The sequence below is a fragment of the Uncinocarpus reesii genome, genomic scaffold (genome assembly GCF_000003515.1).
Source record: "Uncinocarpus reesii 1704 scaffold_2 genomic scaffold, whole genome shotgun sequence".
NCBI classification, from domain to species: Eukaryota; Fungi; Ascomycota; class Eurotiomycetes; order Onygenales; family Onygenaceae; genus Uncinocarpus; species Uncinocarpus reesii.
In genome coordinates, this window is record NW_003052499.1 from 4,392,959 (window position 1) to 4,409,660 (window position 16,702).

At 50.3% G+C, this 16,702-nt stretch overlaps 8 protein-coding genes and 1 non-coding gene across 9 annotated transcripts; 4 read left to right on the forward strand and 5 right to left on the reverse strand.

Moving 5' to 3' along the window:
* Positions 1–7: 7 nt before the first annotated feature.
* Positions 8–1,105, reverse strand: UREG_04449 (uncharacterized protein; the record flags this gene model as incomplete). Its single annotated transcript, XM_002544886.1, has 1 exon — positions 8–1,105. One exon carries the CDS (start codon positions 1,103–1,105, stop codon positions 8–10), a length of 1,098 nt encoding a protein of 365 aa, XP_002544932.1.
* Positions 1,106–1,200: 95 nt separating this feature from the next.
* On the forward strand, positions 1,201–1,301 carry UREG_08046. Its single transcript has one exon. It is a non-coding gene; the product is annotated as a tRNA-Phe (tRNA).
* Positions 1,302–2,287: 986 nt separating this feature from the next.
* Positions 2,288–3,772, forward strand: UREG_04450 (uncharacterized protein; the record flags this gene model as incomplete). Its single annotated transcript, XM_002544887.1, has 3 exons — positions 2,288–2,604; positions 2,700–3,445; positions 3,513–3,772. 3 exons carry the CDS (start codon positions 2,288–2,290, stop codon positions 3,770–3,772), a joined length of 1,323 nt encoding a protein of 440 aa, XP_002544933.1.
* Positions 3,773–4,178: 406 nt separating this feature from the next.
* UREG_04451 (actin) lies at positions 4,179–5,801 on the reverse strand (the record flags this gene model as incomplete). Its single annotated transcript, XM_002544888.1, has 7 exons — positions 4,179–4,265; positions 4,335–4,412; positions 4,484–5,049; positions 5,118–5,343; positions 5,453–5,596; positions 5,664–5,710; positions 5,780–5,801. 7 exons carry the CDS (start codon positions 5,799–5,801, stop codon positions 4,179–4,181), a joined length of 1,170 nt encoding a protein of 389 aa, XP_002544934.1.
* A 560-nt stretch (positions 5,802–6,361) lies between these two features.
* UREG_04452 (uncharacterized protein) lies at positions 6,362–8,059 on the reverse strand (the record flags this gene model as incomplete). The annotated part of the gene is made up of 1 exon (XM_002544889.1): positions 6,362–8,059. The coding sequence occupies one exon, from the start codon at positions 8,057–8,059 to the stop codon at positions 6,362–6,364; it is 1,698 nt and encodes a 565-aa protein (XP_002544935.1).
* A 1,517-nt stretch (positions 8,060–9,576) lies between these two features.
* On the forward strand, positions 9,577–10,008 carry UREG_04453 (uncharacterized protein; the record flags this gene model as incomplete). The annotated part of the gene is made up of 2 exons (XM_002544890.1): positions 9,577–9,662; positions 9,774–10,008. 2 exons carry the CDS (start codon positions 9,577–9,579, stop codon positions 10,006–10,008), a joined length of 321 nt encoding a protein of 106 aa, XP_002544936.1.
* Positions 10,009–10,863: 855 nt separating this feature from the next.
* Positions 10,864–12,102, reverse strand: UREG_04454 (GTP cyclohydrolase-2; the record flags this gene model as incomplete). The annotated part of the gene is made up of 2 exons (XM_002544891.1): positions 10,864–10,878; positions 10,924–12,102. The coding sequence occupies 2 exons, from the start codon at positions 12,100–12,102 to the stop codon at positions 10,864–10,866; spliced, it is 1,194 nt and encodes a 397-aa protein (XP_002544937.1).
* Positions 12,103–12,666: 564 nt separating this feature from the next.
* Positions 12,667–13,757, reverse strand: UREG_04455 (uncharacterized protein; the record flags this gene model as incomplete). Its single annotated transcript, XM_002544892.1, has 3 exons — positions 12,667–12,949; positions 13,005–13,512; positions 13,583–13,757. The coding sequence occupies 3 exons, from the start codon at positions 13,755–13,757 to the stop codon at positions 12,667–12,669; spliced, it is 966 nt and encodes a 321-aa protein (XP_002544938.1).
* Positions 13,758–14,283: 526 nt separating this feature from the next.
* On the forward strand, positions 14,284–15,899 carry UREG_04456 (phosphomannose isomerase type I; the record flags this gene model as incomplete). The annotated part of the gene is made up of 5 exons (XM_002544893.1): positions 14,284–14,314; positions 14,386–14,406; positions 14,445–14,557; positions 14,631–14,868; positions 14,929–15,899. 5 exons carry the CDS (start codon positions 14,284–14,286, stop codon positions 15,897–15,899), a joined length of 1,374 nt encoding a protein of 457 aa, XP_002544939.1.
* Between the last annotated feature and the right edge of the window lie 803 nt (positions 15,900–16,702).

Sequence of the window (16,702 nt, forward strand, 5' to 3'; positions counted from 1 at the left end):
TGGTTATCTATTTTGGTCCAAACAGGGCTTTGGTAGTGTCATAGGTGTAATTCAGATCCAAATGCCAGTAGTTTGCTGTTGTGGGCTTTGCTACAAGCCATGCCTCGTCTAGTGCGGCAAGCACATCCTCAGGCAACGGGCCCTTTTTAATGTCTGCTAGATTTTCTTGCAGCTGCTTCAGGCTACTGACACCGACGATAATGCCATCATTACCGCCGTCCTTGATGTTCAAAGCAGAGTGGTGGCAGAGCCATCGCAGAGCGATTTCAATCAAAGTCAGGTTATGCTTCTGGGCAGCTGGTTCGATGACTCGGAGGGCGTCAAATGTCGCATCCTTGAAATAACGATTCCGATACAGCCTGCCGGTGGTTCCGTGGGCATCGCTGTATCGTCCGTCTGCTGGAATGTCTGCGGTTTTATATTTCCCAGAAAGGATCCCTCCTGCAAGCGGATTATAAATGACGATATCAATTCCGTATCTTTTGCAGCAAGGAATCAATTCAGTCTCAATAGATCGTGCTACGTTTGCTCTGTTAGTCTCAGGCAGAATAGATGCACGGGCTTCCTTACTGATGGCGTTGTACATCCCCTGATAAACGGTGGGCCGTACCCAACCGCGTTCATTGCACATTGTGACAATCTCCGCGACTTCAAATGCCGTATAATTACTGAGCCCCAACTGAACGAATTTCCCCTCTACATGCAACTGATTGACAGCTTCCAAGGTCTCAGCAAACGGAACAGAACGGTCGGCCGCATGCAGGTAGAAGATGTCAACACAATCAGTCTGCAGCTCTTTCAAAGATTTCTCCAAGTTCTGCCGGATCACTTCGGGCTTGTGGTCGCCGGGGTTGCGGGGATACCATTTGGTAGCGATTTTGAACCCCCGTTCTTTCCAGCCTGCCTGGGCGGTGAATGCTTCTTGCTGGCCTCCAACGTAAATCCTTGCGGTGTCAATTTCGTAGTGGTTATTCTCCGACAGACAATCAAGGCATTTCTTGAACTCGTCAAGCGAAGTGATCCGCGCGCCTTGTCTTTCATCGGGCCCGAAGGTCATCAGCCCAAGGATGACTCGGGGACCAAGGTTCGGGAGCACGAGAGGCATATCGATGGAGGTTCAGCACAGCGATTCTTCGATTTCGGATTCAGATCGGGAGCGAGTTGTGGATATTGCAGAAGGTGGAGCAGACAATTTCATCCGCGGTTTTAGCTCAGTTGGGAGAGCGCATGACTGAAGATTCAACTTCGGGAGGTAACAACTGAATATCATGAGGTCACCCGTTCGATCCGGGTAAATCGCATCTCTTTTGTAGTCTTTTTCCCTTTTTTTATTTTTAGGCTCTTTTGCGTGTGAGATTCAACTTCCAGGTTTTCGGATAATGTTTGTCACCACTTTTTCGGCTGCCCCGCGATTACGAACAACCCCGCGGCTAACGGCAAATTCCATAGTCCATCACGGCGTGTTCTTCACCCGCTGGAGAGCCGTTCTCTGCGGGTGACATAGGCCCAGTCAAACGGTTTATTTACTCTGTTCTTTTTGTTAACGGGAGATGGAGGGCGTGCTTGGCATTCCATATTATATAATACATTCACGTGACTAATGACATAATGCGGCTGAACCCCTGATCTGCCACAAGCCACCGCGCAACCTTCGAGGCCAAGCTGGTTTGGACGGAAATCGAGAGACTCCCGTGAATTCTCTTCGATTCGCCTTGCGACCTCGCTTGTCAATATCTACCGTTTATTGGTCTTTGACCTCGGGATTATACGCACAGAAAGTCGAAAGAGAACCCCGTGTTCCATAATCCACTAACTTTGACCCACCGTGTTTCTTATTGCATGCACATTGTGCTCCAATATTCAACGAAGCCACCATTGTTCGCAACCTGCAGGACAAGCAGCCAATGTCCGTACAGACTGCAGACAAAGGTTGATTGCCGTTGAGGCCGATTTCGCACACGCATCTATTGATTCGCCGTATGACCCTAACCACCTCGCGACTCCCGCATGGATGACGACGGTTCCCAGGAGCCAGGGTGATTTTGGTAGGATTAACAGAGCCAGGTCTATCAGTCCGAATACAGGCCCAGAACGAGCCTCGCTGCACAGACGACACCCCTCGGGCCACGAGGAAGATTCGACCGTGCCTTCTTTGTCAGCTGCATCGAAAAGACGTGTGGAATTCAGGGATAGTTCACACAGTGTGGCGGGCGACACTTCACGTGCAAGCAGTTCACGGGAGCTTGGTACTGAGGGAGAGTCGGAGGACGATCTGACAGACGACGAGATGGCTGTAGCACGCCCGTCGCTAAACCGGCCAGGTGCAAGTCGGAGCAACGTGCCTTTGTTGAAAGAAGAGCGTCGTGGACGGCCGCAGAACGCAACGTTTGCCAGCTCCGCGACGAGTAGAGCTGTTTCTGACGCGAGCCGACGGTCTTCTTTCCGAAGTAAGACCCCGGATTACGATTCCACTCGCGCTACCCGTCGGAAATATATCATCGCCTCTGTCTTTCTGATCCTGAGTTTGATCAGCTTCACTGTCCAAACACAGACAGCTGTGTTTATCCAACAGGAGCTTGGGTGGGATAAACCATATTGCATGCTGTGAGTCACGCGGTTGCAGATGGCCTGAAGGCGCCGTTTTCTCTTCTCCGTCTTTCCCTTATGAACCCCATTTAATCCATTTTCTTGAACACTAGTTACATGACCCATGGCTCGTGGATCTTCCTATGGCCGGTTCAACTCCTGATCCTCCGGTTCCAAAAGCGGCATTTATCCTGGGCCGCATTCTGGCGCCGACACGTACATATTTTATGGACGACCGCGCAGATGGTAGAATCCCAGGATCTCCATCTTACTTCTCGCGATACCCACAAATCCCCTATTCGGTACATACTAAGGACGGTTGCTCTCGTCACGACTGCCCTCACGGTTGCGGGAGGGTCATGGTACGTGGCTGTCAACTTGACTACGGGCAGTGACTTGACCGCGATTTATAACTGTTCCGCTTTCTTCGCCTATGCATTCTCGATCCCTCTGTTGAACGACAAATTGCGGTTTGACAAGGTATTTTCCGTCGGAATTGCCATTGTTGGAGTTATCATTGTCGCCTATGGTGGTGGTCACTCCGAGGGTGTACCACCAACTGAATCGGAAGCAGAGAAAGCGTCAAATCGGACACTAGGGAATCTTATCATTGGCGTTGGAAGTGTGCTTTACGGACTTTATGAAGTTCTGTACAAGAAACTCGCTTGTCCCCCTGAAGGCACGAGTCCCGGGCGAGGCGTCATTTTTGCGAACACAATCGCAAGTTTGATCGGTGCCTTTACACTGCTCGTGCTCTGGATCCCTTTGCCTGTACTTCATGTGCTTGGATGGGAAAGATTTGAATGGCCGCAAGGCGAAGCAAAGTGGCTTCTTTTCATTTCAACCCTCTCCAATGCTAGTAAGTCACACCTACTAATATCTGTCGTTGCTGACTAGGGATTACTGACTCTATATTTACTGTTTAGCATTCTCCGGCTCCTTCCTGGTTCTCATTTCCCTCACCTCCCCTGTCCTCTCCTCCGTTGCTGCCCTCCTTACCATCTTTCTTGTTGCCCTTGTGGATTGGAAGATGAATGGCAAGCAGCTTAGCGGCGCATCGATAACAGGCGGGATCCTGATTATTATTGCATTCTTGATGCTGAGCTGGAGCACATATCGCGAAATGGACGAGGAGAGACGACGGAGGTTGGAGGAAGAAGGCTCAGACACAGAAACCGATGAGTAATTGTCCCTCAATAATTTGTTATCTTGTGGCTCTTTATAAGACGGCTCTATAGGGGGTAACTTGTGGCTTTCTGGGTTTCTCCTATTTTCTCCTCTAATCGGGCTGCATATGCATTTGATAGACTAAAAAAACCCTTTCTTACCCCTTTCTACACTGGGTGGATGACTGAACACTTTTTCTGCACATGCATGGACTTAGAGCTGGTACCATTTACCTTTATGGGCTATTGCTGATGGATATTATCATATTTCTGTGGGACCTCCCCGATTATAGATCGGGGTTTATTTTAATACATGGTCTCTTTCCGAAACTCCAGGGCCAACAAGGATAGTCATGAAAGATAAGGCGAAGCGAAGCGGAAATTGAATAATATGTGATTTAAACTGATTGATTCTTCGTGTGGATACTATCTAGGGCCAAGTTTTGATAGAGCACGAGCGCCTTGTTCTTGCCATTCCTGCTTGGAGATCCACATGTTGTCTTTATCTGCGAGCTGTAGTTGTTTGATGACTTGAGTTAGTAAACAGGAATTGTGGCGACTGGTCAGAAAAAGTCCACTTACAAGATTGGCGAGCACAGCGCCGCCGAGGAAGACCATATGTCGCCTGCGAGGAGGGTCTTCGATGCGGACTTTGAATTTCTGTAATACGGATAAAAAAAGCTGATTAGTACATGCAGAGCAGATGGTGAAGACGACGGGCATTTTCTCACGTTTAGTCTTTCGGGATTTCCTCCCAACACTCTCGTCAACCATAGCTGCTTCAGCTCTTTTTCGAGCCGCGAAGGAAGGCCGGGGTACATGCTGCTCCCGCCGCTTAGCACAATAGCCTTGTACAAACTGCTTCGAACGTCAACATCCGCAGCTTGGATCGTGTTGAACAAGAATTCTGCAATTCCTGGCTGTTCCACGTCAACCAAATGGGGCTGGAACAGGCACTCTGGGGCCTCGAAGCGTTCACTTCCGACTCGGATGACTCGTCCGTCAGGGAGCGTGTATGATTCTACGAGGACGGTGGTGTCTTCGGATAATCGCTGGTCAAGCTCTAAATCATAGGAAACGTAGCAGAGTTTCTCTTTAATTTGCCGTACGGTTTCAAAGTCAGCGGTTCGGTTTAGGGCGTATCCACGGCGTAAGAGGAGAGCGATGAGGTTGCGGGTGACGTCGCGACCGGCAACGTCCAGCCGGCGAGTCAAGTGATTCAAAACCGTGGATTCGTAGACGGGCACAATGTGTGTTACGCCGTCGCCGGAATCGACTACGACGCCGCTGCTTAGACCTGATTGGAACCGTGTGAGCAACGAGTCATGAGAAACGAGCGTGTACACCGAACAGTGGGTGCAGTACCTTGGGCGTAGAGTGCTAGAACAGCCTGGATTGCGACGTAAACTCCGCCAAAGTTATACCCTTCAAACATAACCTCACACATCTGCTCCCGGTTCTTGAGAGGATTCATGGGCGGCTCAGTGAGCAGGATCTTGCGGCCGGTGGGGTCAATCTTCATTTTGTCGTAAAATGTATAGTTCCACAGGTGTTGCATGTCGTCCCAGTTCCGCACGATCCCGTTCTCCATCTAGCATCACGCAAGGTCAGCACCGGTCCTCCTTCAACAGGCCAAGGCAGCACCGTTGGAGGGAAGCAATTCCCAAGTCCGGATAGCCCCACGATTGATTTCAGCGTACTGGATAACTAATCTGCAGCATCGACCTCGCAGCAGCAGCCTCATCACCACACATAATATCCTTGACCACGATGTCACCCGCCTGCTCTTCCGACCGGAGAATCGGACGCCCCACTATCGAGGGGAACTGGTGCTCTGGGAAGTTCTGCGAATTGCCGGAGCAATGCAGGTTAGCTCGAGTAACGGCTCGTTTCGATTTACTGGGAGCATACCTGGCCTGCATATCCGACTTTTAAGAAACCGGTCCCTCCATCGAGAACTGCGATTGTGAGTTAGTGGTCCTCTGGTTGGTAGTATGGATGGCACCGGAGGTTGGGTTGCGACATACCAATCGGAGGTTCAGCTGCCATTTTGGGGAAGATTGGTGATGGATCAGTCGCTCAAAAAGGTGGCTATAGAAATGAGAGCAAGGAGCAGGAGGAATTATCTCAGAGGAGTTGGGTGTCGCTCTCGCCGTGTATACAAACATGTCGGCGGAGTTGGAGGTGATGATGCGTCTCCCAAAGGGGCTTAGTGAGCGACGCCTGGGCTCAATGCAAATAAGCATCTCAGTACTCCGTATGGAGCAATTATACCCAAACCAAACGACATCTGAAGGGATTAAACTGGTATATTTCAGCTCTACCACAGCTATAGACTCTATAAATGGGTATTTTAATCAGAACATTTTTTCGATCCCCGAAAATCGCTTGTGCATGCATGGGACGAATGAAGAAAGTTATCCTTTCGAGACATGCTATAGTTAAAGAAGATGATTCTTTCACATGGTGGGAGAAAAACGAAAAACAGAAGACACTCTCCTTCTACACTCCCTGATGATAGACAACGCCGAGCCCAAATCCTGAGATTTTATGCGACTCTTAAGATAAACAGCCGCTCCAGACGCTATTGTAAGCCAAAGTTCAACAGATCATGCTCCATTTGTCGCTGTATCCCATGGACTCGTTTTAATGCGACAGGTATCGACCAAGCCAGGATAATGTTTGGCGAATGCTGGCCCAAGAGACCAGTTATTCAGGTTCCGCAGGTGCCTTTCAAAAACCGGGTTGATCACATATTCCTCTGAATTTGGAATCGCCAGTAATGTATCCGAATCCGCGTACGGCCAGTTTATACTTAAAGTTGTTGTGTAGGGAATAAACCAGTTGTTAAAGTCGTAGTCGGTGTATGAAGCGATCATACGATCACGCATGCGTGGCCACGGAAGGTAGTCCATCCACGCTGGATGCGGCGTAACGAGTTGTGAGGTTCGCGGCGTAATCCATTCGGGTAGACGGTCGTAGTTTTCCCGAGTCGGGTAGATTTGCCAGCGCATGAGTAAAAACATAACATAGACCACAGCAACCTTTTCGGGGAGATCCCTAATGTCCGGAAATTTGCTAATAATGTCAGTGAAGACTTTGGACAGAGGGTGGGAATTAGCGCTTTTTTCTGGATTGAGGAGAGATGAAACGCTAGGATAAGGCGGTCCAACAAGGTGGCCTTTGGAAACTCCTTCAGCAGCCTCTCTTTGGCGGCTGCGAAGAAAGTTGAGAAGGATACAATCGAGCGGGCATGTTGGCTCAGCATTTCGGACAGGGATGCCGAACGGCGGTAAGGTCGTGTCAAAAAGGTTATTCGGAGGAACGGGGAAATTTTGCTGATACCGGGGTTGAACATCATAGGAAGGAGATGTAGTCTGAGGGCTCATTTCTTGAATTTTCAGGCCCTGTCTGGAAGAGTCGACGAGAAAGTTCAGACCGAGCCTTTCCCCAGAGCCAGAAAACTCCAGACCATGGACAAGGTTGCGCTTCTGAAAATCGAATCCATTACATGATTGTAAACCCTGTTCGTTGAAATGAAAATATGAGGGATTCGGGTGCCAGTTGTGTTTGTATCCCTGTACCGTACCAGAAAGGGATGGCGAAGGACTATGAAGCCCTCGTTGTGACCCGTCATATGTCGTGCCGCCTGTCAGCGACTCAAGGCTAGCCGGAGTTCTCACAGAATGGTCAGGCGGGTGCGAAAGAGAGTCTCGTCGTTGTGATGAAGTGTCTGAATGGGGATCGGGGGAAGGAATGGCCGAGTCTAGGTGCGATGCCCACACGCCAAGGGGGTCAAGCGGCGGGCGCGACTCTTCTGCGTCGCCGTTGTTACCACCAGTTGGGCCAGTACTGCTCCTCGAATTTGCAGAGGCTAGAATGGGGCGGAGGATAGCCATTACAGACCCCAATCGTCTCCGGATATCTTCATTTTCCGCTTGGGCCAGCTGCTTCTGCCGCAAAGCCTCCTGAAGATCCTGATAAGGCTGCTGTGAAGTCAACTCTTGAACCCGTCTCTCCAGCGCTTCTATTTGTGCCTTTGTCCTTTTCCGAATGGCTCTTTGAGCTTCCCTGTCATTTGCACGTTTCTTCGCTAATTGCTCAGGCGTAAGGTTCGCAACGCCGCGAGATGTAGTGGGTGCCTTTCTCTTCTTCCCGACAATCGAGCCCGTCATCGGTGGACTGGTGCCCCGGCGGTCGTCATTCCGCTGCATGCCAGGAGTCTGATCAAATTCGCAGTTTTGTGGAGAAATCGGGGTCGAACCTGGGGTATGAGCGTGGGAGGGAGGATGCGACGCATGGTCCATGGCGACTGGCGGCCAGACAAACCCGACTGGCTCTGCCAACCGAAGCTGGCAAAAGCGGGCAAGATATCGACTGTCCGGAGTCAATTCAAGCGACAAGGTGAATTGTGCGCGTCAGTCACTGGAGGGAAGAAGGAACCTCAAGCAGCTGGAAAAATGGAGTGGGACCGTGGGGCAAATATGGCCGGACGTGTGGGGGATGCAGAGGAGCAAGAGGCGGTTCTCAAGCGGAAATTCGCGGTCGAATGCCACTTGTAGACGTATTTATGCATTGAAGTCGCGATCTGGGCAGGTCAAGGAGTGGCCCAAACTCCAGATGGCCGCTGCAAGGGCTCCCAGATCATGGCTGACTGTCTGAGGCTGTCCATCGTGGTGGTCGCCGTCTGCGGGATGCAGGCCAAACGCCACACAGGAGCTTCGGCCGCCCGTTGGCCTCGAGCCCGGGCGCTAGGCTGCGCGTGGTTAGCGCTTGGCCAGATCAGGCAAAGCGCGGGGCCGCCACATCAGCCAGACCTCGTGGCTTGGCACGGAGATGAATCGCTGAAAAATCGTTTCAACCTCGCGTCTGATGAGATGATGAGCACCAGAAGAAAGCATCCTGTCGACGAACCAAGCAGGAAACGCCTGAGTTCCATGGAAAATTAGCCATGCCAGAGGGAAGAAAAGAAACCCATTGCGTAATGGGTTAGAGCACTCAGTTTTCAATGGCCGGATGACCAGGGTGTCCGTTCTTGTCAGTCAGAGCTGATGAGGCTGAGAAAAGAATCAGCAGTTTTCGCGGGACTGAGGGAGATTGGCTGATAATCCTCGATGGAAACGCTATTTGCAGCTCTTGGGTCGCCATGCAGCTAGACAGTCGATGCCCATTGGAGTTCACCAAGCCTGTCTGTCACAGAGCGACCGTGATGAAGGCAAGCGGTTTTTTTACGGCCGCCGCTTGTCTAATCCTCGAAGTTGTTTTCGCTAGCTCGGCAAAGAGATGGTCTATTGTCCACGCACATTATTGTACAGCCCATTCTCAAGGAATAGGACTGTATTCCGCCTAGAGAGGAACACGGCGATGACAAAACGATTTCCCGCTCGGAGCGGAACCCACTTTTCTTAACCGCTCCCATTGGCTAGATCCTTCTCCGGGCTCTCAAGGTAGATTTGGCTTCGAAAAAGTCCGCCCGAAAACACCCCCAAGGTGATATTCATCATACAAACGAGTTCTGCAAATGCTTGAGCACCAAAGCACCTCTAGAACGTCACAGTCAAGCTATTGCCGTGACTAAGCTAGCGTTTAAGTGAGGTAAATGGAGGTGAAAATGTCTCCGCAAAAGTTTCCGCAAAGTTTCCGCGAATGTTCCCGAAAATGGGCTCACAACCAACTTCTACAAAATCACATGATTCAGGATATAGGTAGGAAAGGGTATAAATAGGGGCTCCATCCTCCCTCTCAAGCCCTCAACAGTTGGAAAATACATTCATCTTATTGCGAATTTCCAGACTTGACTTTTTCAGAAATCAGAAATATTACTATGGCGCACCATCATCACCACCATCACCACCACCACCACGAAGGGCATTCGGCAGGCATTGCTTCCAAGAATGAAGCGTACTGGAGGTATGCTCCTCTTTTAACCTCGCACTTTCTCACACTTCTACTCTAGATGTCTCTCGTATAGCTTGTGTGGGCAATCAACAACAGCCAAACTTTGCTAACTGGCTTGTACAGTGAAAATGCGGAGACAATTTTTGATCAGGATTGGATTCGTGCTCTTGGGCTTCAAATCGAAACCCATTTGAAGGAGAACCTGGCCTGGATGGGTATCGATCCGAAGCAAAATGAAGGGAAGAAAATGCTGGACTATGCCTGTGGTGACGGATTACTGTCCCATGTATGCCATTATCCGATACAAAATTGCGTTCGGTGTCAGCCAAGGATTCGTCAGTGGGTGAATCATTCCTAACACTTGATCTGCTAGATCCTCCATCCCTACTTTGCCAAAACCATCGGGCTGGATCTAGCCGAAGGTATGGTCAAGAGATACAACTGCCGTGCCCAGGATGCTGGGATACCAGAATCCCAAATGCATGCCATTGTTGGGGACATTACTGGTCCCGAGGTCACCCCGTCCCTTGTCGAAAACAAGGAGCTTTTCGACTTTGACCTCATTATCAGCTCCATGGCTCTGCACCACATCGAGAATCCTCAGCACGCAATCAATCAGCTCTCCGAGCGACTTCGACCTGGCGGTGTGCTGGTCATCATCGATTTCGAAGCTTCGAAAAACGGCGACGCCTGGGTGAAGTCTGATTCACCGGCAGCGCATACCATTGCGCATCATGGGTTCGATCAAGCTGACATGGAGAAAATGCTCAGCACCGCTAACTGCAAGGACGTGGAATTCGTGTTGCATAAAGAGGAAACCGTACTCCCACCGCATCTAAGTGGCACGAAGCAGTTGTTTTTTGCCCGTGGACGGAGGGAATGAACCACAGAGTTGAATTCTGGAGATCATGCAACTGGTTTCGATATATAAAGTACCCGTTTGGAATTGGGATGTCTCTAGATCGAATATAGGTATACACTTTAACTGTTGGGAATCAGAATGAAACACTTCGCACAGAGCAAACGAAAAAGGTATTTGACATTGATCATTGTAGAAGGCACTGTTGTTGTACCTCAAAATAGCCGGCTCGCTCCTAAATACCATAACCTCTATAAACAACCAACACCGCGATCTCAAACCAGAACCATAAAAGGGATACACCAGAAACCGTCTCAGAATTAGTTAGCCTAGCAAGTGGCCCATTTTCCCAATCTAAAGAGCGACACACTGTTAGCTTCATAGTAGAAAAGATGTAAAATCACATCGACTCACCTTCGTCTGCAAATAACCTTCTATTTCCGTACTTCGAATTCCCTTCTCCCCATTGGTTCTCCAAGCCAACGGGACCATCGGAACTCTCTCCTTAACAACGACCTCCCGATTTGGGCCCTCAACCGCTCTGATTTTGTCAGGGTTGTTCGTAAGAAGCCGAATCCCAACATTCCCAGCATCGACCCCCAGCCCAAGATCTACCAGCATAGCCGTAGCCAAGCCATAGCTACGCGCATCCGCTGGATGTCGAAGAAGTAAATTCGCTTCCACCGTGTCCGAGCCGAGATCCTGCAAGTTATAAGCCTTGAGCTTCTCGCCTAGCCCGATCCCTCGGCCTTCTTGTCGTAGATAGATAATCACGCCTCCTGTGGACTCTGGTTCGGACATCAATCTCGCAGCTTCGTCAAGCTGCTCGCCGCAATCACAGCGGGCTGACCAGGCAGTTTCGCCGGTGTAGCATTCTGAATGGATCCTAACGAGCGGAGCCTGTATCCCCTCGCCCGCGCCCTCACTGGATATTTCACTGCTTTTCTCTCCCAGTAGATTTTTCGTCGAGGCTGCTGGCGGTTCGCTTTCATCCTGATCGTCTTGCCGACTGCTGATCCGACCCGGCCGCAATCTACCTACATATGCACCGCGAATCATCCTATCCATCTCCGTCTCCCCTTCCCTCACCCGGTCAAGACTCCTGCTCCGAATATTATTCCCAAATACAATAGCCAAATGCTCTTTATTATCAACATCGTTCTGGTAAAGATGCAAGAACATCTCTGAGCCGCTGGTGGTTGGTATCCGGGCACGCACGATACATTCGACGTTGGGTAACCGCGGCAGTAGCTTCGGAGGTCTGCTCAATGCGGGTCGATCTTTTAGCCCGGGTTGGGGCGATAGGAGAGAAGGGAGTAGATTGCCAGGCGTTGAAGGGGGTGTCAGGGCGGGGGAGATGATCGAGTTGGGTAGCGACGGCGCGGCCGCACTGGCTTCGGCTGTGTCATTATGGCTGGTTGGGTTTATTTTTTCGTCTATATTTGCGCTGCGATGCGCATTTGGGGCGGTTGAAGTTGAAGTTGAAGCGAACCCGAAAGGATTGCTTGTGAGGGAGTATTCTGCGAATTTTTTTTTTGGATGCACGGGTTGCGGGGCGAGATATGGCGACGCGTGGGATGGGAAGTCAGGCATTTCGCTTCACGTAAAGTCAGGACAGAAGCAAAGGCTAACTGAAGCAGTCTGGGACAATTAGACAATTAAACAAGCCAGAAATGAATTGATCCTGTTCTTGAAATCTAATCTGTTCGGAAGGGCGTTAACCTCTGCTTGACGGGAACCTCGGCCGGAAGCTGAATAATCCTGCGGAGGTTTCTTTATCAGCATCTCGCCGCTCAAATGAAAACTCTCCGCTCCCACTTGGTGGATTTTGATAGACGGATAAAGGGGCTTTGAAAATGTCCAACCTAGAGAGTTATCTTACTATCTATAATAGGGAGATGCCCTTTTATAGGGGTCAGATTGGATAGCAAAATTGAATAAGGATAATATTACATCCCATACTCCAAATCACAACTCTGTAATTAATTAATTATAACCAACAATAAACGCTCTCCCAAAATGTGTGGGAATCAACCCCAGTTTGCCAACGCCCGGTAAAACCAAACCCCGGGGCATCTATACGTGCTTACGGCTGGCAAGTTGATGCTTAAAGCTGTAACGAAAAAAAAAGGGGAAAAGAAGGTGACGGATGGCGGCTCATTTCCCAGGAATGTCAAGGACGAAGCGGCGATCAACGTCCATTTCCTTATCATCCTCCTCACCTTCAAACTTTAGCCGGTAAACGTCCTTTTTGGTGCCCATAACTTCAGCTCGATAGAAGGTGGTTGTATCGGGATACCGCGCGAGAACATGTTTTCCGGGAGGGAACACAGGAAGTGATGCCCCGATCTGGGGAATCGGGATGAGAGAGGCAGCAGTGGTTCGATAAACTGCACCCTCTTCACCATTTTCAATCGGCTCTGGATCTTGTACGTCGTAGCTGGGAGACGTTAGTATCAGACCTGTAATCTGGAAAGAAGACAATTCTTACTTACCGCTTCTTGTGTCCTTCTCCAGTAATATTCTTGATAATGCATTGAATACCCTCACCTTCAATACCTTGTTGCTTCTTGTTATGCTTGAACACCACCTCCGCGCCGATGACGAACGGTCCGTTTTTCTCAGAAGCGGTGCCTTTAGTCCCTTTGATCCCTTCAGAGCCTTCATCAGCCTTGGCGGATTCACGAGTCTGTGCACTGGAAACGCTTGCACTTCGTTGACCGCTACTTTTCAGGCGGTTCAACTTTTCAGAGACTGGCGCGGTGCTCGGTCCTGGTGAGTCTGGAACACCGCCATCGAGATCAGTTTTCCTCTTTCGAGGCTTTCCTGATGCCGCACGACTCTGGGGATCCGCCTCGGACGCCGAACGAAGCGCCATTAGAATTTCAACATTCTTGATAACATCTGCTGGCTCGTTTCGGAGTATGTCTTTCTCCTCTTCCGCAAGTTTCATCATCTCGCGGTGCCACCCGTCGAGCCGCTCAATCTCATCTAGGCTCGGATCTGTGTGTAGAAGGTTAGCAGCAATACGATACGAGTAGCACCCGATTCGAAGCGGAAAAAGGCGGCTTACTGTTCCCGTTCTTCGCGATCTTCTCGTTCAAAGCCCCTATTTGCTGACTTAGGACCGCCTGTCTGTCATTCTTCTCCTTCGCTTTGGTCAGGTCCGCAACGATCTTATTCCACATATTCACCTCCTCCATCTGGCCATTGTCCCTCGGACCACCTCGCGCTCGGTTCCGAAACATGTCTGGATTTATATTTGCGTCCCTCTCATGTGCTGCCCATCGATGGTCTAGGTTATATAGTATGCCGGGTTTCTTGCTGCGCGTCGTGAGCTCGCGCGGAGGATAAAATGGGAGTAATGGGATTATTGAGTCCTTTGCGTCGGCTGCCTATATATAACACCATCGCTCCCACGCTTTCTCAGGGCCTGTTTGCCTTTTTCCTGCGCCGTGGACGGCAGCGCTGTGGCCTGAATCGATGACGCTGGCGCCCTCGCAGTGCCGGCGCCAAGCCCCTGCTCGGAAGGCGATTCCGCGGGTTCTGTGGCTGGTGCACGGGCCGGCCCCGGGCTCTGGTCTCCGGGGGCTGGTGATTCGCTCTGATTGGTCATTGCTGGGCGGGAAGCACGTGAAGTGGCTGAGGATGAAACAGGTTTAGGGCGGGGTGACGCTTCGAGGAGACAAGTTGAGCTGGACGACCTGACGGACAATTGACCTTGGGATTCTACTCTCCGCCTGGTTTCCCGTTTCTGTGTTGGGTATTAGCAAGATGCAGGTGCCACTCTTTCGATTGCAGTGCGGTATGTCCATCACGCTTGCTTCCTTGAGGTGTGAGAACCACCGTCGGCTCACCACGCTTCTCACACTCTAGGGGTTAATAGCTACGACTGGGGTACGTGCGGAACATCGGTGCTGCTCTGATATCTTCAGTTGTTGAACTTGGTCGCCCAGGTAAAATTGGCAATGAATCTGCTGCTGCACAATACGCTGCCGCCACGCCCGCTGCCGAGTTCTCCGTTCAGAATGATAAACCCTACGCAGAGGTGAGCTGGCCTGTTAAACGGGATCATTGAGATTGCTCCATACTGACAGATCTGTTTTGAATTCCGGGACTAGCTGTGGATGGGCACTCATCCTTCCCTGCCGTCTAAAGATCTAGGAACCGATCGTACGCTCTTGGATCTCGTCCAGTCAAACCAAGCCTTGCTGGGTTCTGAGATCTTTGAAAAATACAACGGAAAACTTCCTTTCTTGTTTAAAGTCTTATCTATCCGAAAAGCCCTGAGCATTCAAGCCCATCCGAATAAGAAACTCGCCGAGGTGTTGCATCAACGTGACCCCAAAAATTACCCCGGTAATGACCATCTGCGTTTCTTTAATGTAAGCTTGGTCGAGGACTAATTGTTTTTACCAGATGACAACCATAAGCCTGAGATGACCATTGCCATTACTCCTTTTGAAGGACTTTGTGGCTTCCGCCCCCTAGCTGAAATTGCCCATTTCCTTCGGACTGTTGAGCCGCTTCGTGAACTGGTTGGCGAAAAGGGAGCAGAGGATTTTGAAAAAATTGTGATGGGAGGATATTCTGGCGTGACGGAGAAGAACAAGGCCGCCTTACGTGTGCTTTTTACGACCTTGATGCAGTCGTCCCCCGACTCCATCGCTCACGCGGCCCGGAAACTCGTCAAGAAAGCTCAGAGTTCACCCGATACTTTCGCCGTGTCTGAGACTTTATCGTCAACAAACCCCACCAGCCCATCCGAGCTCGCAGCGCTCGTCATCAGGCTCAACCAGGAGTTTCCAAACGATATCGGACTTTTCGTCCTCTTTTTCCTGAATTTCATTAAGCTTAATCCAGGAGAAGCGATGTTCCTCAAGGCCGACGACATCCACGCCTACATTAGCGGCGATATAATTGAATGCATGGCTTCGTCTGACAACGTTGTCCGTGCTGGCTTCACTCCAAAATTCAAGGATGTGTCTACACTCACCAGCATGCTGACTTACTCGTATGCGCCGATTGAAGAACAAAAGATGGAGCCCACAGAATACCCATACGTGACGCTTAATACCGTCGCATACACAAGTGGCTCGTCAGCTTTGCTCTATGATCCACCCATCGAGGAGTTCAGCGTCATCAAGACTGACTTAAACCGTACGGGTGCGAAAGCAACTTTTGAACCTATTAGCGGACCCAGTATCATCATCTGCACTAGTGGTCACGGTCGCATCAGTGTAGGAGACGCAAAGAGTGAAGCAGTCAAGCCCGGCTATGTATTTTTTGTGGGAGCCACGGCAGAGTGTGTCCTCGAGAACAGCGGCGCGGAAGGAGATGATGTCCCATTCACCACTTTCAAAGCGTTTTGCGAGCTTGCCCTGGAATAGATTGCGTTTAGAAACCAATGCGCTGGATCATGGGCTGTGACCTGGCTATAACGAATTTACGACATATCCAATCATTCTAATGAACGATGCTGAATGCCGGCATATCCCTATGGGCTCATCAATCACATCCTTTTGAAGTGATACTTCCATATTACTCCGTATTTTGTAAGCAAAGCGGTTAAATTGCTCTCGGGCCAACAAAAAATCCGCAAAGTTTAACCGAAATCCATTTGTCGATCGACACCACATTGATAGTATCACTCCTTTTAACCAGCAGCTGTGACCTGAAGGCTCGCAATGCGTCTTGTACGGCTGAATGTCTGAATTTGATAAAGCATCTCTTTCTGGAACAAGGGATTTGTGAATGTGAAAATGAGGGGGTTCCCTGGAGTTGCTGAGCTCGAATCTCGGTTAAACATGTGCGACTCTAAGACTGGCCAAGGACTTGGGCCGAAAGCGCCCCCTTTCCACTCAGTCCGGCCAGTAGCTATATCATTGGATACCCCAACTCCAAGGTCCATGATGCCTTTCATTGCGCGGGGTCTCTGTGAACTGCTTTGTATTTCCTCTGCATGCAGGAGCATTGGTGCCGTTCCAGGCCGATGCATCACCTCTTGACTGTCTTTCTCCTCAGAGTGTGCCCTGGGTCTTGAATGGGAGATTTTAGCTCCGCCGCCACTAGCTCACAAGTTATTTCCCTGGCTAATAATTCTCGGGGGGAGTCGATTACCGAAACTCTCGCAGTTTGCAGGCCCGGCGGGGGATTCCTAGAGATCCCAGTGCTCGAGTTCAATTAGCAACTT